Source organism: Pipistrellus hanaki (genome assembly GCF_964339955.1).
Source record: "Pipistrellus hanaki genome assembly, chromosome: 15".
In the NCBI taxonomy this organism is placed as follows: domain Eukaryota; kingdom Metazoa; phylum Chordata; class Mammalia; order Chiroptera; family Vespertilionidae; genus Pipistrellus; species Pipistrellus hanaki.
The window spans coordinates 48,671,125-48,692,176 of NC_140517.1; the positions used below are offsets into that span (position 1 = coordinate 48,671,125).

Here is a 21,052-nt window from a genome sequence, read left to right on the forward strand (position 1 = left end):
GAGAGTCATCGATCAACTGCCTCTTGCATACCCCCTACTGGGGATATGCCCACAACCAAGGTACATGCCCTTGACTGGAATTGAACCCGGGACCCTTCAGTCCTCAGGCAGATGCTCTATCCACTGAGCTAAACCAGTTTCAGCTTGAAGTTTTTTTATTTTAAATGACAGAACATCATTATAAAAATAGTCCTTTATTTCCAGTCCCATATCTTCACTATTGAAAATAATACTGCAGTGGAAAAATGAGTGGGTATATCTTTTTGAATTTGTGTTCTCTGTATAAATCCCCATAAATGGAATCTCTGTATTACCTGGTACTTGTTTTTAAATATTGGAAAATCCTTCATCGTGTTTTGATAGTGGCTGCACCAATCCTTTATAATAAAGAGCTAATATGCTAATTATTTTGAACAGCCGAGGCTTAAAGGGGCTACAAGGGCCGAGTCCCTTGCATGAATTTTGTGCACGTGTGTTAACTAGTATAATCTTGCTGACAGTTCACAAATGTTCTTTTTTTTTAATAAACCACAAATGTCCTTATTTCTCCAAGTCATTGGTAATTCTTGTCGTATTTTGATTTATGGATGATTGGCATCCTGTTAGGTGTTTGGTGGTATTTCATGGTGTGTCCATTTGCATTTCTCTGATGATGGATGAGTTGAACATCATTTAATATGTCTATTGTGCATCTTTTATGTCCTGTTTGGGAAATGTCTATTCAGTTCCTCTGCCCATTTTTAAATCATACTGAGTTTTGGTGTTAAGTTGTGTGAGTTCCTTAAATACTTTGGATCTTTAGCTTTTGAGGATGTAGCATTGCTGGGTTTTTGTTATTGTTACTTGGTGGTTTCTTTGTTATGCCAAACTTACTGTTTTGTAGTCTCATTTCTTTATTTTTTTAGTTCCTTTGTTATGCGTAGGAAGATATATCCAAACCAGTATTTTTAAGAATGATGGTAAAGTTCATTGACTATGCTTTCTTCCTATGCTTTCATGGTTTCAGGTCTGATATTTTAGTTGTTAATCCATGCTGAATTCATTTTGGTTCATGGCCTGTGAACGGGATCTTGTTTTATTATTTTTGCATGTATCTGTTCAGTTTTTCCTTGCACTATTTGGTGAAGAATCTGTCTTTACCTAATGTGTGTTCTTGCCTTCTATCTTATAGATTAGTTAACCATATAGCTTTAGACATTAAAATACACACACACACACACACACACACACACACAGCCCTGACCGGTTTGGCTCAATGGATAGAGCGTCAGCCTGCAGACTCAAGGGCCCCAGGTTCGATTCCAGTCATGGGCATGTACCTTGGCTGAGGGCACATCCCGGTGGGGGGTGTGCAAGAGGCAGCTGATCGATGATTCTCTCTCATGGATGTTTCTAACTCTCTATCCCTCTCTCTTCCTCTCTGTAAAAAATCAATAAAACATATATTTTAAAAAAAAAAAAAAATCCAGAAAAAGTATACTGTAGAAACACAAAATAAAAGTTTCCAAATGTGCACTACATTAATGGAAATATATTAATTTCCTGGAAAAGAATGGAACTAAATATCTTAAAGCTAAAGAGGAGCAATAAAATTACAATAATATCACCAAAATATTATATAATTAAAGTAAAAATACTCTATCCACTGAGCCAAACCGGTTAGGGCCTTTTCTGTTTCTTTGCATAACTTAATATCTTTTGTTGAGATTCCAGAATTATAAACAAGCAGGCTTTTGAACATGCTTTCTATAGAAGGAAACAAATAATAACCATCTGTAGAACAAAGTGTACTTTCAGTCAACACTGTTTTCAGGATCTGTATTCTTTGTTTAGTTATATGTTTAATTTCCCAGTTGAATTTTCCCCTGTTTCTTTCTCAGGCCCACAGTATCTTTTTGGGCTTGATATACATCTTCAATATCACTGTCTCTGTGGTGCTTGAACACTTCCTTGTTGTTTCTTTGCGGGGTTTTTTTTAAATATATTTTTATTGATTTTTTACAGAGAGGAAGGGAGAGAGATAGAGAGCTAGAAACGTCGATGAGAGAAAAACATCGACCAGCTGCCTCTTGCACACCCCCTACTGGAGATGTGCCTGCAACCAATGTACATGCCCTTGACCGGAATCGAACCTGGGACCCTTCAGTCCGCAGACCGACGCCCTACCATTGATCCAAACCGGTTTCGGCTCGTTGTTTCTCTGTAACAGCCACTGCAGGGCGCTCACATGTACTATCATCATTCTGTTTCCACACTGTGTCATGCACAACAGACACATGTTCTTCAAAACAGGGATATCATTGAAGACACACTTCCCTCATCCCTCTGTCTCCAGTGAAAAAACTGGGAATTGGGAGTGTTTTTATAATATGGCCATTGTGTGCCAGGGGGTTTGAGCAGGTATCATTGGCAAATGTAAGCAACTCTTTCTTCTTCTTTGATGTGAGTTTTCTTCATTGTATCTATCTTGAGCTTTCTTTGAATTCTTTTTTTTTTTTAAATATATTTTATTGATTTTGTACAGAGAGGAAGAGAGAGGGATAGAGAGCCAGAACATCGATGAGAGAGAAACTTCGATCAGCTGCCTCCTGCACACCCCCTACTGGGGACGTGCCCGCAACCAAGGTACATGCCCTTGACCGGAATCGAACCCAGGACCTTTCAGTCCGCAGGCCAATGCTCTATCCACTGAGCCAAACCGGTTTCGGCTTCTTTGAATTCTTGACTGGCTCTTGGAGTAATGAAAAATGTCATTTGATCAATACTTGCTGTTAACTTCAAAGTGCACTCACCTGATTATCAAAACTGAAAATTTGTTTTCTTTCAGCTATGTTATCTGAAAATGACAAGGCCTTTATGCTAAATCCTGGAATACCAGATTTATTCTCTGAAATAATACTGGTAAGATATAAATGGTGTGGTTTTGATAATGTACACTTAATGAAAGCCTTAAAATTTCAGGAAGAGTGTGATGAGAAGGGAGGATTTTAATATAAACAAAACTAATCTAAAACAGTTTTCATAATAAATTTCTTGTTACCTATAGAGGTCAAGTATATTAAGCATTTGGTAAACCTCCCACTTTAAAGTCAGTTATGTTGGCAGATCGGTATGTTTTTGCACATGATGGTCAAAAACAACTTTTTACTGTTATATATTGGAAAGGGGATCAGAATAAACTAGGAATTCACAGTCCACAGTGTAAATAATCATTTGAAATGTTTAAAATGTAGGATGGCGTTAAATTTTCATTTAATCAGTTCTTAAATGTGTAGATCTATACTGTAGCTGTAAAATTAAATGTACTCAATTTAGCAATCTTTTATGATACTTTTTATTTTAAAAAATATATATTTTTTTAGAGAGTAAGGGAGAGGACGAGAGAGAGAAAAACATCAATGATGGGAAAATCATTCATTGGCTGCCTCCTACATGCCTGTCACTGTGGGCTGATCCTGGAACCAGGGCATGTGCCCAGAATGGAAAGGAGAGAGATAGAGGGCATGTGCCCATGACCTATTTGTTCATACATCAAAGCTCAACCACTGAGCCATGTGGCTGGGAAATTTGGTAGTCATTTAAACAAAGATTCATTCTTCTTCCTCTGACAATTAATGTATTGTACTAGTTTTTATTTTTTGTCTAATTTTAACAAATTAGGAAAACTTTTTCTGTACAACCATCTTGGTTTAATAAATGTCACAAAATGGTTCTTATGAAATGAGTTATAATGAAATTATAACTGTTACTAAAGGTCTTTATATCTCCCATTATTACCAGAGTACACATAATGGAAATAGCAACTATCAATGGATTGAACATTGGAAAAAGTTTAAGCAGAAGTCATATTTTAATTATCGGATTAGTAAGCTTGCAGAGGACCATTATGACAGTGGAAATGTCATTGACCAAATGTCCAATCACAGCATACATCAGGTTATTCCTATTGTGGAGAAGACATACAATGGAAGTAAATGTGTCCAATCTTTTCAGCAGTCTTCAGATTACTCTGAACAGGAGAATATTCATGCTGGGGAGGAGGCTTACAAATGGAATCCGTGTGGGAGAGTCTTCAGTCAAATATTCAATCTAAATATAATGGAAAAAGTCCATAGTGGGGAAAAACCTTATCAATGTAAAGATTCTAATGAAACATCTAATTGGCCTTCAAGTTCTACTCTAAATCAGAAAATTCACACTGCAGAGAAGACTTACAAATATAAAGCATGTGGCAAAGCCTTTAAATGTCATTCATCTCTTATTGTACATACGGGAGGAAATCATACTATAGCAAAATTTTGCAAACTCGAAGAAAATGGAACAGGCTTTAGTCAGTCCTCAAGACATAATCAACATCATAGAAATCATATAGAAGAAAAGTCTTATAAGTGTTCAGAGTGTGGCAAAGTCTTTAGCCGGCCCTCAACCTTTAGTATTCATCTCAGAATTCACACTGGAGAGAAACCTTATAAATATAGAGAATATGACAAACCCTTTAACAGCCATCCGGTTCTTAGTAATCATCAGAGTGTTCATTCTGAAGATAAGCCTTATAAATGTAGAGAATGTGGTAAAGCATTCCTCCACATATCAAACATGATTCGACATCAGAAAGTTCATACTGGAGAGAAACCTTACAAATGTAAAGAATGTGGCAAAGCCTTTAGTCAGTCCTTCTGCCTTAATCGGCATCAGAGTGTTCATACTGGAGAGAAGCCTTATAAATGTACAAAATGTGGAAAAGCGTTCAGTGAGTCTGCAAGCCTTAATCGACATCAGAGAGTTCACACTGGAGAGAAGCTGTATAAATGTAGAGAATGTGACCAAGCCTTTAGCTGGCCCTCAACCCTTAGAAGTCATCAGAAAATTCACACTGGAGAGAAACCTTATAAATGTAGAGAATGTGGCAAAGCCTTCAGTCAGTCCTCCTCCCTTAATCGTCATCAGAGTATTCATACTGGAGAGAAGCCTTATAAATGTACAGAATGTGGCAAAGCGTTCAGTGAGTCTGCAACCCTTAATCGACATCAGAGAGTTCATACTGGAGAAAAGCTGTATAAATGTGGAGAATGTGACCAAGCCTTTAGCTGGCCCTCAACGCTTACTAATCATCAGAAAATTCACACTGGAGAGAAACCTTATAAATATAGAGAATATGGCAAATCCTTTATTAGCCATGCTGGTGTTACTAATCATCAAGGTGTTCATACTGAAGATAAACCTTATAAATGTAGAGAATGTGGTAAAGCTTTCTTCCATGCCTCTAACGTGATTCGACATCAGAAAGTTCATACCGGAGAGAAACCTTACAAATGTAGAGAATGTGGCAAAGCCTTTAGTGATTCATCTTCCCTTATTAGGCATCATAGGGTTCATACTGGAGAGAAGCTTTATAAATGTAAAGAGTGTGGCAAAGCCTTTAGGCAGTCTTCATCCCTTACTTATCATCGCAGAGTTCATACTGGAGAGAGGCCTTACAAATGTAGAGAATGTGGCAAAGCTTTCTGGCAATCCCAAACCCTTAGCGATCACCAGAAAACTCATACTGGAGAGAAGCATCATGAATGTAGAGAATGTGGCAAAGTCTTTAGCCGGGCTTCAATTCTTGCTTCACATCAGAGAATTCATACTGGCGAGAAGCCTTATAAATGTAGAGAATGTGGCAAAGCCTTTAGCTGGTCCTCAAATCTCACCACGCATCAGCGAGTTCACACTGGAGAGAAGCCTTATACATGTGGAGAATGTGGCAAAGCCTACAGGCACTCCTCAGCCCTGATTTACCATCAGAGAGTTCATACTGGAGAGAAGCCTTATATGTGTGGGAAATGTGGCAAAGCCTTTGGCAATGGCTCAAATCTCTCAGCACATCAGAGAGTCCATACTGGCGAGAAGTATTACAAATGTGAGGAGAGTTCTAAATCCTTTACCAACAGTGAGAACTTACTGAACATCACAGAATTTTAAGTGGGAAGAAGCTTTCTGAACATGAAAAATGTAGAAAAGTCCTGAGAGACTTTCATACTAAAGAGAGACCTTACAAATTGAGAACATGTGCAAGAGCCTGTGCCCACAGCTCATAATTTACTGAACAACAGAGAAGTTTATAGTGGAGGAAACATTATACTGTAGAAAATGTGATAAAGCACTGCTTGGCATTCCTTGGTGGTTTGGCTTCAACCTATGAACCGCAAGATCAGGGGGCAATTCCTGGTGAGGACACAGGCCCTGATTGGTGAGTCAGTCTCCAATGTGGGGCATACAGGAGCTAGCTGATTCAAGATTCCCTCTGATCATTGATATTTCTATCGCTCCCTCTTTTCCTGTGTAAGTTCCGGCGTTGGTGCCTGCGAGCGCTCCTGATGGCTACTGCCGCTTGCCCAGAGCTGGGACAAGGGCGGGGTAGGTGGTGCCCAATGGCAGTGGCTGTGAGTGCTCCTGATGGCCCTCAGGCACTGCTTCAGCTTGGCTGCAGGCTTTGCTTGGCATCGCTTACAGCCACCAACACATGCTGTGGTATAAAACACATTGTGTAAGTTAACAGAAGCCCAGGCACCACCTCCATGCCACTCACTCCCTTCATTGCCACCGGCCCTGAAACACCCTTCCTGAACTGTTTCCGGTGAGACCTATGGGAAGATCCTGCCCTCAGAGTGCACCTGGCCCTAGAGGAGGCGCCAGCCTGGCTCCCTGCACCAAGGGCCAGGGACAGAGGTAGCACAGAGCTAGGTGACAACCTGGCTATGGTGGCGGCGGCCCCTGTGACTAGACATGCTGGTCATCAGTGGACCCCTCTCAGCAGGCCACCCTCGCCATCACTGCTGGCTGGTCCCCATGCTGCCACCTGGCCCCGAAGGTATGCAATCACAGGGACAGCCACCATAGGGGACCAGATTGACATCTTCCTGGCTGTGACTTGCGGGTTTTGGGATCTGCAGAGGCCTCTGGTGCATGTATACTCTCCTTCCCCATCATGTGTGAATGTCCCTTAGCGCCCTGTCACTCATGCGTGCCTGGACCATGGTGCACACACGTTTCCCCTGCCCCTCCACTCCACTTCTGTCGACCCCAGGATGCTCACGTCCTTTGGGGCGTGTCTGGGTATCAGGTTGGGTGCCTGTGATATGACAGTGAGAGGGTGGAATGGTGACACACTTGTTCCCAAGGAGTCTGGTGCGGTGATGAAATTGCCTCCGTGGGGCTAATGCAGGTGCTGAGGTAAGAGCAGGTGCTGACAGACACACCTGGTGGGCGCAGGGCAGCCCTCCCTGAGGTTCCTTCAGCCATTGTTTGAGATTAGGAACCCAGAGGAGACAAGGAGGTTCTTCATCTCCGTGAAATGGCGGGAGAGTCGGGGCAACTGCAGAGAAGAATGTGCACTTGGGGTGCTGGTGCCCATTAACGAAGGCTGCTCTGACTGAGCCTCGCTTGCTTTCACACACCTGCCAGGCAGCAGGTGACAGGATGTGCTTTTCTGAGTTAATGAGAGAAAACATTGATTTATTTGTTGTCTGTGAAGGTAGAAAGTGGAGTGGGGAGATATGTGGGCAGTGAGCAAGGTTCCTTTTCTGGGGGTTCCAAACTGGTCCTTGGTTCCTTTCATCACTGACTAGAGATATGCAGGATGTGCCCCCAAAATGTATACACACTTTGAGTACCTACTAATTCCAATGAGTTTAAGCATGGAAAGAAACAACAATGGAGCTGTCATCTGTTAAAAGAGTAGGCATAAACCTGCAGTCGGACATTCCCCAAAGGGTACCAGATTGGAAAGGGCCTGGCTGAGGGACCCCTTCCCCCTGTGATCGAATATCGTGCACCTGGCCTCTGTATTTAAAAGCCTAATATGGAAATAGTTCCTTGGAGAAGGGAAGTTTCAGTGCTTGCTATGACATGTGCTGACCACTAGGTGGCAGCGTGAAACATGGTGGGCATCAGTGATGCTCTGAGACCTCTTGCCGGCTATCTGGCTGGGTCCTCAGGTCTGGTGAGAATGCAGGGTATCCAATGAAGTCCTCTTCCCCTGCTACATTGACACCAGGGCTCACGCTCCAGGGGAGCCCCCTGTGCTCAGATGCTGGCACCCATGAGGAGCCGCCCCACAGCTGTGCAGCCTCTCCCATGGGCTTCCCTTGGGTTCACACGGGAGCCAGTCTCCAAGGCTGGCCAGGAGAGAACAAGTTGCCCACCTGGGTGGCCCAGAAGCCACGCTGTGCCTGGCCTGCAGGGTCCGGCTGTGCTCACAGCATCTTCACCTGAGGACTTGGGTGCAGTGACTCACACAACTGGGCATGCATGGGGGCCCTTCCATGCCAAATCCTTGCACTGTGGTCAAGGGCCAGGCCTAGGTATTGCACCGTGCATGAATTTCATGCACCAGGTCTCTAGTAAAAGTATATTTTAAAAAATAACAGTCTGCCCTAACCAGTTTGGCCCAGTGGATAGAGTGGCAGCCTGCAGACTGAAGGGTCCCAGTTTTGATACTGGTCAAGGGCATGTGCCTTGGTTGTGGGCACATCCCCAGTGGGGTGTGTGCAAGAGGCAGCTGATCAATGTTTCCCGCTCATCGATGTTTCTAACTCTCCCTCTGCAAAAAATACAATCATAACATTCTGTCCGAACTAGTTTGGCTCAGTGGATAGAGCGTTGGCCTGTGGACTGAAGGGTCCCAGGTTCGATTCTGGTCAAGGGCATGTACCTTGGTTGCGGGCACATCCCCAGTAGGGGATGTGCAAGAGGCGGCTGATTGATGATTCGCTCTCATCGATGTTTCTAACTCTCTCTATCCCTCTCTCTTCCTCTCTGTAAAAAATCAACAAAATACATTTTAAAAAAAGATTTGATTATTTTATTTTTATATATTTAAATTGAAAAAAAATTGCAGAGGAAGGGAGAAGAAGAGATAGAAATATCCATGGTGAGATGCTCACTAACGTATTGTGGTAAAAATTATTGTGGGTATAAAGGGAGATGTAATCATTGGATATTGATTAATGGTTGTACTCCTTTTTGGGGTTACATTACAGAGGATGTGCCACCACACAGAATGTTGCACAATTAATGATTCCTTTCTTGTTCATTTTTAAAAAAATATATTTTATTGATTTTTTACAGAGAGGAAGGGAGAGAGATAGAGAGCTAGAAACGTCGATGAGAGAGAAACATCGACCAGCTGCCTCCTGCACACCCCCCACTGGGGATGTGCCCGCAACCCAGGTACATGCCCTTGACCAGAATTGAACCTGGGACCTTTCAGTCCGCAGACCGACGCTCTACCACTAAGCCAAACCGGTTTCAGCCTTCTTGTTCATTTTTGACCCCTGGATATGCCCCAGTCTGAGCTCGAACCCACAATCATGGCACATCGTGATGAGGTTCCAACCGGCAGTTACTCCTTGTCCAGGACAACATTATTGAATCTTGTGAATCCTCACCTGAATCATCCCTTTTAACACAATCAAAGCTTAGGACTCTCGGTCCTTGAGCCAATGGTGTATCCACTGAGTGACACCAGCTAGGGCCAGAATGAATGATTCTTGACCTAAAAATATCCTAGTGTTGCTGAAACCGGTTTGGCTCAGTGTATAGAGCGCGGTCTGCGGACTGAAGGGTCCCGGTTCGATTCCAGTCAGGGGCATGTACCTTGGTTGCGGCCATATCCCCTGTGGGGTGTGTGCAGGAGGTGGCTGATCAATGTTTCTCTCTCATGGATGTTTATAGCTTTCTCCCCTTCTTTCTGTAAAAAACACTCAAAACATTTTTAAGAAAAGAAAAAGACTCAGAACAGTAGCAATATTATGAAGTAGCAATGAAAATAATTTTATGGTTGGGGGTCACCACAACGTGAGGAACTGTATTAAAGGGTCGTGGTATTAGGAAGATTGAGAGCCACTGGTGTAGACACTTGGACATATTAAGGAATGTCTTTCAGTTTATTTGTATCTTCTTTCTTCAGAATTTTGTCATTTTCAGTGTGTAAGTTTTTCACCATCTTTGTAGAATGGATTATATTTATGTGTTTATGTTTATTACATATGGTGTGTTTTTTGGCAATACTAAGGGGTGATATTTTATTGTATCTTTAAAATAAATAGTTATAAAACTTGAATGAGCCGAAACCGGTTTGGCTCAGTGGGTAGAGCATTGGCCTGCGGACTGAAGGGTCCCAGGTTTGATTCCGGTCACGGGCATGTACCTTGGTTGCGGGTACATCTTCGGTGGGGGTGTGCAGGAGGCGGCTGATCAGTGTTTCTCTTTCATCGATGTTTCTAACTCTATCCCTCTCCCTTCCTCTCTGCAAAAAAGTCATATTTTTTTAAAAACTTGAATGAATACCTATATTAATGAAAATACTTAAAAATCATCAAAATAAAAAAATGGTGATAAACTAAGAAAACATAAGTTATTCTTATAACTGTTTCAAATATTATAGGTTTTAAAATTGTATTGTTTCCTAGATATAAGGAAAACTAACAGGAGATATTTTACGTTAATATCAACATCCCATCAACTAGGTTATAGGGACTACTAAAGTAAAAATATTCATTTGAAAATGCATTCCCAGAAAACAAAGACTTGAAGGACCACAACTTACAAACAGAAATTTTTATCCCTTGAAAAACACTTAAATTAAAATTTGTTCCCCGCTGTGATGGATGGGACCTTAGCTCATCAGATGCCTAAACATGAATGGATGTCTGGGTCTGTCTCTGAATCCCATCCACCTGCTTCCCTAACTCAAGCTGCCTCTCCATTCAGATGGGGAGATAGGGAGGGGCTGAGAGAGCAGGCTGCCCTTCCCCTCCCCCTCCTCACTAAGGGCTTTGGCAAATCAGAGGCAGAAAGTGTCTGGTTTGAAACCCAATCTGCCCGCCTTTGGAATTCTCTGACTTCCCTGTGAGAATGTGCTCCCGCCCTGTGAAGATCCTGGGAAAGACACCTCCCTGGGGCATGTGCAGCTGAAGGGCAGGCCAGCCAGTAGCTCTGAGCACAGCCTCTGGGATCTGGAAACTTCTGTGTGAATTCCAGATTCCTCCTCCCCTCTGTATGCTTCTGCCACAGCTGCCTTTACTCGCTGGCACCCTAATAGAAGAACAGCCCGTCTATGTGGGGAGCCTCCTGCCATCAGAGGGCTCCTGGCCCTCTCCTCCCTTTAAAGAAGCAAAATCACCGCCCTCTCTGCTCCTGTCTCTTCTCTCCTTGTGAATCCTGTCACAGCCGCGCCACCAGCCAAACCCCAACAATGACGGGAACTCCCCCAGGAAGGGCTGTCCCTGTGGGAGGAGGGGCGGGGCCCAGACCGCCCCCTGGCCCCTCCCCGCCCCCCTACCTCTGGCCCCGCCCAGGCCCAGCCCCGCCCCCACCGCGGAGCCGCTCCGCTCTGGCCCCGCCCCCGCAGGGAGGCGCATGCGCAGTGCTGGCAGCCGGAGGCGGCGGAGGGGCCGGTGGCGGCTCCCTGAGGCGGTGTCTGTGCTTTAAAGCCGCTGCTCCCGGCCCCTCCCCGCAGGGCGGGCTGAGGGCGCTGCGGGCGCTGAAGTCCGTGTGGGAGCCCCGCCCGGAGCCCCTCCCGGCGGTGAGTGCGCGTCCCGGGGGCTGCGCCGTGGAGGCGCCGCGTTCCTTTGGGGGAAACTGAGGCCCGGCCCGCGGTCTGTCCGCCTCTGGCTGAGGGCCCGCCCGCCGCGTGGTTTTCCCGCCGAAAACCGTCCCCGGGGCCGCCGGGGCCCCCGCGGGGCTGGAGGTCTGGTCAGTGGTTCCCGCCCTTTGCCCTCCCCCGCCCGGCGCTTCCCGCCCAAAGAGCCCGGATGGCCCCGGCCTGGGGGTCCCGCCCGCCCTCCTGGGCCCCCCATTAATCAGGTCTGAGTGCCAGGGGGGCCAGGGCCATGGGGTGGGCTCGGGGAGAACGCGGTGTCCCCGGAAGAGGTGGCACTTCTCTGTTGTCAGCAGCAGGAGAGCGACCTTCCGTGGCTCTTCGGAATTCTGTAGATATTTACCGAGAATTTGGCTTCCTGCTTCACCTCCAGGAGTGGGAGGAGCGGAGGGTCCGTTCCTCTTCCCGGACCGCCCACTCCGTGTTTGTGTGTAAAAGCCATTGCGCAGTGAATACAGCTGCCGCCGTCCTCCGGGTCCCGCTTTCCTGTCTTTTTCTCTCACTTCCCGCCTCCCTGCCTCAGTCCGCTCACCTGTCAGGCTGGCCCCCACACTCAGGTCCAAGCCCAGCGGGGAGCATGCCACCGAGCATGGCTTTCTGTAGTGAATTCAACACCTGAATTGCCCTCTACAGTCTGAATGAGAGTGACCAATCTCCAGTGTGTAAGGCTTGGGGATTTTATAATAATTTGCTTCCAATTGCAATCCGTATTCACTCAGAGGGGAGAGACTTGTCTGATGCTCCTGGGTCTCTTGTCATTTCCTGGGATGGCAACGAGGAGGTGATCTGAGTCTGTCACCACCTGATGCTTTTTCAAGGAATATTAGAAGCCTCAGCTTGGTGGCTGTGCTTAGTGGTGAGTGTGTGTGTGCGGTTTCTTCCATGGATTAACCTTTTCTCCGTCTGACACTTCACTTAATTTATTATTTAAGAACATCCTGAAGTAAATCCTCTGGAACTTCTCAGATCCCCTGAGGAGCTGTAAGAAATGCCCTCAGATGCACTTTCCCCCGTGGAGGAGGACAGCTGCTCTGGGTGGGGCATCATTGGTCACTGAGGTGCCCCGGGTGATGGAAGGTGAGGACAGGATTAGCAGGGGGGTTGCAGGACGCCTTTGTGAGAGTGGGAGCAGGCTTTGTTCAGGGAGGTAAGGGAATGCTCGGTTTGGTTTGGCGGGTCAGGACAGCAGCTCACATTCTCATTTCTGTAGGAGTTTGTGGAAGTCTTTGGGAGGAGAGACACATGAAGACACAGAAAAACACAGTCACAGTGTGGCTCCATGTAGGAGCTCATTGTTGCTGACTCTCTCCCTTGACTGAGGACAGGATGGGTGGCCTTTTCTGTATTCCAGTTCCTTCTGATTGTGAGTGTGAGGTGAGCTGATTGAGATGCTGTGCTGATGTCTTTTTATATATATATCTTATTGATTTTACAGAGAGGAAGAGAGAGGGATAGAGAGTCAAAAACTTCGATCAGCCACCTCCTGCACACCTCCCCCTGGGGATGTGCCTGCAACCGAGGTACATGCTCCTGACCGGAACCGAACCCAGGACCCCTCATTCCACAGGCCAATGCTCTATCCATTGAGCCAAACCGGCCAGGGCTGTGCTGACGTCTTTGAAGGCACATTCTAACTCCTCAACATACTGACATCTGAGGAAACAACCGAGAGCCTGATCAGGACCAGGAACAAATGGCTGCTTCTCAGGTATCAGATGTGTTCTGTGTCAGAGGCTGTGATTGCTTTTCCTCTAACATCTGGTGATTTATTTATTTCTCATGTTCTTGTGTCTGCCAGTTATTTTTCCCCCCTTTCTTCATTACTTTATTCTTCATAGTCAATGTCAGAAGTTTCTATATTTCTCTCTTTTTTTGTGTTTCTCTTATTTTTTACTCTCTCTTTTTAAAAATAATATATATTTTTTTTTATTGATTTCAGAATGGAAAGGAGAGGGAGAGAGAGATAGAAACATCAATTAGGTTATGGAATTATGGATCACCTGCCTCTTGCACCTCATCTGGCACTGGGTATGGAGTCTGAAACATGAAGGGATCCCAGACCAGAAATCTAAGCCTGCCCTCGGTTCATAGGTCAACCCTCTACCTCTCAGCCATACTGGCCGGGCTATAATTCCCTCTTTCGTGCCTGAGCTTTGTCTGCATTCATTTTGTCACCCTCCCACGGTCAGGAAGCATTGCTACCTTTAATTAGTGACTCTTAACTACTAAAATATTCCTTTTGTGATAGATCAAATTGGAAGGCAGCCATGTCTAACATTCCTCCTGGGATGGGGTCAGAGGCTCAGGTATCAGTAAAGAAGGCAAATAGGGGTTTTAGGTTTAAGAGGCTGCAGCATCAGCTCTCAATCAGGGGTAAGAAGATACACATCTTACTCCTCAGAGTAGCTAAGAATGTTCTGAAAAGAAGGGTAAGTTCTGCCGAAACCGGATTGGCTCAATGGATAGAGAGTCGGCTTGGGGACTGAAAGGTCCCGGGTTCGATTCCCATCAAGGGCATGTACCTTGGTTTCGGGCATATCCCCAGTAGGGGGTGTGCAAGAGGCAGCTGATCGATGACTCTCTCTCATCGATGTTTCTTTTTTTTTTTTTTTAAATATATTTTATTGATTTTTCACAGAGAGGAAGAGAGAGGGATAGAGAGTTAGAAACATCGATGAGAGAGAATCATCAATCAGCTGCCTCTTGCACACCCCCTACCGGGATGTGCCCGCAACCAAGGTACATGCCCCTGACCGGAATCGAACCCGGGACCTTTCAATCCGCAGGCCAACGCTCTATCCACTGAGCCAAACCGGTCCTGGCTCATCGATGTTTCTAACTCTCTATCTCTCTCCCTTCTTCTCTGTACAAAATCAATAAAATATATTAAAAAAAAAAAAAAGGGTAAGTTCTTAGAAGAGACTTCCTCATTAGATCAGTACGAAAGACTTGCTAGGTAAATGTACTATTAGCTTATAGAACATGAGAGGTACAGGTGGATTGACACTTGCAAAAATTAATTATTATATGTGGTCAATTCCACAAATTTATTTATTTATTGATGTGTTTTTGGCAGTGATGTCACTGCAATGGTGACTGACCTTCTGAGTATGTGCGTCGGTCACCTGACACCCATTGCTCAGTCCACCTGATGTTCACGTGGCAAAGCTGCTCCCCTCACTGTAGAGTTCATAGTCTCCCTTTCTCAGTAACAAGGATGTAATAGCGATTAAATGAAAGTTGTGCAAAGGCCATCACTTCACATCTGGAAATGTACTTCTTAGTTTGGGTTTCCTTTGGAAAATGAAAGACTTACGTTTCTTTCCTGCAGATCATTGGCTTTTGCATGGGAACTTTAATCAGGCCTTGATTCTTTACATTTTCCTTATATTTTATACTCCCATGAGAGAATACCCTATATTACCATTTTTTTGTGTTTTCTGGAAAGTTTCCAAGAATGATATTATTAATATATGTTCAGTTTTATTAAATTTCTACAAAATAGCTCTCCACTAATGACACATTAAAATTGGAAACAAATGTACTAGTAAGAAAAATTAGTTCCCCCAGGCTGGTGTGGATCATTGGTGGAGGGTTTGATTCCTGATCCAGGGCAAGTACCTCTTGGGTACCTGCAGTAGGCAGCCAATCCATGTTTCTCTGTCTTTCACACCGATATCCCCTCTACCCCCTCTCTCTCCTTTTTGTTCCTCTACCTCCCTGCCTTCCTCTATCGAAAAGTCAGCAGAAAAAAATCTCCCCACTTGAAAAGTTACAACCACACAAAGGAAACAGTACGTCTATTTTATATGCTTATGATTCTCTTTGTATTATGTTTATAAAACACAAAGTGTTTTATAGATTCATGAGATTTATGCAATCACTAAACCATACTGATTTTATAGTTGTAAAATTTGTATCTCTGTGCCTAAACTGTTAACATTATTTCAGCTATTTTTTCTTTTTCTTTCTTTTTTTTTCAAGTATGTTTTTATAGATTTCAGAGAGGAAGAGAGAAGTAGAGAGAGATAAAAACATAAGTGACAAGAGGGAATCATTAATTGGCTGCCTTCTGCACACCCCACACTGGCAATTGTGTCCAGACCAGGAATTAAGCCAGTGACCTCTTGGTACATGGGTTAGCATGCAACACTGAGCCACACCAGAAGGACCAGGCAGAATAATCTTGTCCTAAGATTACTCATAGTAAATTTCCATCTAGGATTGTGGTTCCTATGTGTTCTATTCCATGAGAACTGAATTCCATTAACAAACCCTTTTAGTTGAAAGTTGTGTATGAATTTTTTTCTGTGTTTACACTTTCTCTGTATTCAGAATATAGAACATGGATCAGGAACGTTGACATCACAAGTAAAAAGTGAGCTTGTTACACGTGTGGAAACACAAGCCACATCTCAGAACCTGGATCGGAATCTGTATTTTTGCATAAGTTCATTCCCTTGTGGTCTGCTTTCCACTGAAGAAGAAGTCCGTATACTTCCAATCAGCATGACATTTCCCGCTGAGAACGATACACCACTCACCCTGAACGATGCAAACATAAGCACTCAGAAATCCATATGCCTGTGTCCACGCTCTAATTTCAACGTTTATTTTCCTGTAAAGTAAAATCTGTACTGTGGATTTGTGGACATGTGTCATCCTCAGGTGTCAACGTTAGAAAACACACCAGAAAAATGTTATTGGGACAATGTGCCCTTACCCTGTTTTCATGTGGGGTGACCTCTTGGTAACTGTGTCTCCTTTCAGGGTCCATTGACCTTCAGGGATGTGGTCATAGATTTCTCTCAGGAGGAATGGGAGTGCCTGGACCCAGCTCAGCGGAAGTTGTACCTGGATGTGATGTTGGAGAACTACAGCAACCTGGCCTCCCTGGGTGAGGGTGACTTCCTTCCCGAGTTCCTACTCCACCCTCAGGGTTTTTTTGTTTGTTTGTTTGTTTGTTTGTTTGTTTTTTTAGCATCTCCCCAAGGGGCTGTAGCATTTGGCGTTTTCAGCAGCAGTGATTGGAGTTCCAGTTGCTCCACATCACAAAGGCATTTGGTGGGGTCAGTGTTCTGGATTCTGACCTGTTCAATGGTGGTTGGGTGTTGCTTGCTTGTTCTGTTTGTTCCTTCTCATTGTTATAATGTGCATTTCCTTAGTGACATAGATGTGCCAGATCTTGTCACACTGATTTTCTTCGTGTATGTATTTTGTAGTGCTGTGCGTTAAGGTGTTTGGACCTTTTCAGGTTATTCTGTCCATGTGGAGTTTGAAGGCTTCTTTGTGGATTTTGCATAATTGTCCTGTACATGTTGAGTTTTTAAATAATATATAGAGTCCTGGTGCATGAAATGCTTACTGGGTAGGGTCCCTAGGCCTGGAATCCTGGCCTGCTCCATCCCTTGCTCTCTCAGAGTCCTGCCACCTCTGCTGGTTGACCCCTGGTGGTCAGTGCATGTCATAGCGAGGGATCAAACTCCTGCTCTTGAGGTTGAATTCCCAAGTGGACAATATATATATATATATATATATATATATATATATATATATATATATATATATATATATATATATATATTTTTTTTTTTTCTTTCTTTCTTTTTTTTTTTAATTGATTTCAGAGAAAAGGTGAGAGGGAAAGGTAGATACATCAATGATTAGAGAAAATCAAACTGTGACATCTTGGTTCATAGGTCAAAGCTCAACTGCTGAGCCGGGTCAGCTGGGCCATGTTGACTTTTACAAATATATTTTCTCAGCCAGTGGCTTCTTGTGTTTTGTTTTGTTTTTCCCGTTGAGGGTGCAGTTTTTATTGTTTTTTCTTTAATGTTTGAGTTGATACAGTGGGAGTTTCTATTTTAATACAATGGATTGAAATACAAACTTGGTTTTGTATTTGCCTTTCAAACATGTGAGCCATATAAAGTTAATGTAATTTTATATTCAATAACATGGAAGTTATATTTGCAGCTTCTGGAATAAACACATAGTGAGTCACGTGTTGAAGGAGATGAGTTGAGATATGAATTTTAGCACCTTGCTTGTCAACTCAAATGAAATCTTTTATTTCAAATTGTAGAGCATCATTATAAAAATAGTCCTTTTTTTTCCAGTCAGATATCTTCACTATTGCAAATAGTGCTGCAGTGGATATATGGGTGGGTATATCTTTTTGAATTTGTGTTCACTGTATAAATCACCAGAAATGTAATCTCTGTGTTAACTGGTACTTGTTTGTAAATACAGTAGGTCCTGGGGTTACATCTGAGATCTGTTCCTATGGTGCGACAACGTGATTTTTGATTTATGGATGATTGGCATCCTGGTAGGTGTTTGGTGGTATTTAATGGTATTTAAATGTGAGGGGTAAAGCGTGATGGGAAAGTTCATTGACTATACTTACTTCCAGTGTTTTCGTGATTTCAGGTCTGATATTTTATGAGTTGGACTGTTATTAAACACCATATATAAATATTAAACTAAAATGAATAGAGAGAAACATTGACCAGCCACACACCCCTTGCCGGGGATGTGCCTGCAACCAAGGTACATGCCCTTGACCGGAATCAAACCTTTCAGTCCTCAGGCCAACACCCTATCCACTGAGACAAACTGGTTTCAGCTCCCCTTGGCATTTTAATTTATGATTTGTCTTGGTGTGGTCCTCTTTGGATTCCTCTTGTTTGGGGTTCTGTGCACTTCCCGAACTTGTCTGTTTCTTTCACCAGGTGGGAAAAGTTTTCTGTCATTATTTCTTCTAATAGGTTTTCAATATTTTGCTCTCTCTCTTCTTCTGGTACCCCAAAAATCCGGATGTTGGTACACTTAAAGTTGTTCTATAGGCTCCTTAGATTATCTTCATGTTTTTGGATCCTTTTTGCTTTTTGTTTTTCTGGTTTGGTGTTTTTTGTTTCCTTGTATTTTAGATATTTGGTTTGATTCTTGGGGTACATTGATCTACAGTTGATTTTATGTAAATTCTTTATTTCAGACAGTGTATTTCTAATTTCCGACTGGTCCTTTTTTTTTTTTTTTTTTTTTTTTGGCATTCTCATTAAGGCCCTTGATGGTCTCGTCAAGTTTCTCAGCAGAGTTTATAAGATTCTTGAGTAACCTTATAAATGTGGTCCTGAACTCCATGTCATCCTATAGTTTGCTTTTCTCCATTGCCCCCTTTCGCGACATGCCTTTGTGTCTCCACATTTGGGCTGCTTCCCTGTGTCGATGGAGCGGCTTTGTGTGGTAGGTGACCCACAGGGTCCAGTAGCTCAGCCTCCCCAATCACCCGAGGAGGACGATCTTGGTACACCCCTTTGTGGGCTGAGTGCAAAGTCTTGGTATAGTTAAGCCTTGGTTGCTGTTGGTATCCTGGGAGGAATTTTCCTCCAGGCCAGTAGGCTGTGGGGACCCGCTGTGTTTATAATGGAAGAACTGCTATGCTGGAGAACTGACACGCTTGTGGTGCAGGACTTGTTTTAGTGGGGCTTTGGTACTCACTGAGTCTGCCTCTTGAATATGTCAGTTATAAATGTGAGGAGTTGAAATCTGTTTTTCCACACTGACCATCAGATACACTGGCTTCTGGATCTCCAATGGGGTGCAGGTCAGCTACTGTCTGAGGTCACCCTGCAGGAGCTACAGCAAGAACTGCAGTCCTCTCCTCCCTGCTTGGGATTTGTAGATTCTGGAGCTGTCTGAACCAGTTAGCAGCGATAGTGAAGGCCATTCATATGCATAAGCCACTGTTTGGAGCTTGGGTGTGTTTGTAGATTGTGCAGGGCGGAGTCTCAGGGCATCACTAGGATAGGGAGCGGCAAACAGCAATGGCTGGCAGTGAGCCCTCCTGCGCCTCTGACCGCATCCCTGAGTCTGTGCCCCAGCTCAGCAAACAATTTTTCCTTTGCGCAGCTCTGCAAGCCAGCCATCCTCAGTTTCCAACCCGATGGCTGGCAGTCCAGCTTCTTCCCGTAGGAATTTGGGTCTCGCGCATCTCCCCTTTGGGTTGAAGAAAGCAACGCCCGATGCCAGCTGGGATCTGCCTCCAGCCCATATCTCGCGCCCCTGTACCTCAGTATTGCAGCACCTCAGTTTTTCAGCATTTGTGCAATGAATGCTCTCCTCTCTGTCTGGTTGTAGAACTTCTGCTCAGCCAGCCCACCTGTGGCTCTGGGTGATAGACGTTTTGTCTTTTAGTTGTAATTTTGAAATTGTTGTGCACAGCCACAGTTAAGGTGTGTTTACTCACACCGCTATCTTGGGTTCTAGGAAGAGATTATCGATGTCAGATTGGAAGACTCTCACATTAATTTTAGACAGAGCTTTTCTATTTCCACCAAAAAGTTCCACTGGGATTCAGATAGGGGTTGTTTTGAAGGGTTAGGTCACTTTGGGTACTAATGACAGCTGATACCGGCAGCATTTCAAAGTCAGATCATGGAATGTGTTTTCCAGTTTATTGATTCCGTCTTTAGTTACAGCCAGCAATGTGTGTGTGTGCGCGTGCGAGTGCGCGCCTCTGTGTTTTCTTTTGTTACTTCTTGCACACCCCCTATTGGGGATGTGTCCTCAACCAAGGTACATGCCCTTGACCGGAATTGAACCTGGGACCCTTGAGTCCACAGGCTGATGCTTTATCCACCAAGCCAAACCGGTTTCAGCCATAGATAGGCTCTTAACCACTGAGCCACACCACTCAGATTATTCCTTTTATTTTCTAAAGTTTCACAAGAGAAATCAAAGGGATATGTGTTTCTTTAATAGAACACCACATAATAGAAGATGCACAAATGTACTTCCCTCATCTCTCTCTCCACACAGAAGAAATGGGGTTTGGAAGTGTTTACATTATATTGCCATTGTATGCCCAGGGGGTTTGAGCAGGTATCATTGGCAAATTTAAGCAACTCTTTCTCCCCCTTCAATGTGAGTTTTCCTCATTGTACCTATCTTGAGGTTTCGTTGAATCCTACACTGGCTCTTGGAGTACTCCAAAGTGTCATTTGGTCAGTTCTTGCTGGTGAGTTCAAAGTGCACTCACCTGATTGTCAAAACTGAAAATTTGCTTTCTTTCAGCTATGCCACCTAAAGATAACCAGGCCTTTATGCCAAAGCCCGGAATACAAGATTTATTATCTGAAATGATACTGGTAAGATATAAAAGGTGTCACTTTGATAATGTACACTTAATGAAAGTCTCAGTATTTGAGGAAGAGTATGATGATAAGGGAGGATATTAATATAAACAGAACTCATCAAGGACAGTTATCATAATAAATTTTTTACCTAAAGAGGTCAAGTGTATTATGCATTTAGGAAACCTCTCAGTTTGAAGTCAGTTACATTAGCAGATCTGTGTGTTTGTGCACATGAAGTTTGAAAGCAAGTTTGTATTGTAATGTATTC

The 21,052-nt window shown here is 43.9% G+C and overlaps 1 protein-coding gene across 21 annotated transcripts in view; it reads left to right on the forward strand.

The window, feature by feature from the left end:
- LOC311633328 (uncharacterized protein) overlaps positions 1 to 21,052 on the forward strand; it is a 164,584-nt gene that overhangs the window by 136,225 nt on the left and 7,307 nt on the right. For 13 of the 21 annotated variants that reach the window (XR_014796934.1, XR_014796935.1, XR_014796936.1 and 10 more), the window contains 2 exons: positions 2,828 to 2,901; positions 3,781 to 3,843. Coding sequence is in view for 1 of the 21 variants with exons in the window: in XM_084905821.1 (XP_084761947.1) it covers positions 2,828 to 2,901; positions 3,781 to 5,964 (2,258 nt within the window). In the remaining 20 variants the exon portion in view is untranslated. Of the gene's footprint in view, positions 1 to 905; positions 1,007 to 2,827; positions 2,902 to 3,780; positions 10,326 to 11,431; positions 11,570 to 11,719; positions 11,740 to 12,485; positions 12,501 to 13,079; positions 13,353 to 16,414; positions 16,542 to 20,722; positions 20,797 to 21,052 lie in introns of those variants that run through there. The other 8 variants (XR_014796950.1, XR_014796951.1, XR_014796952.1 and 5 more) reach the window with 8 other exon arrangements.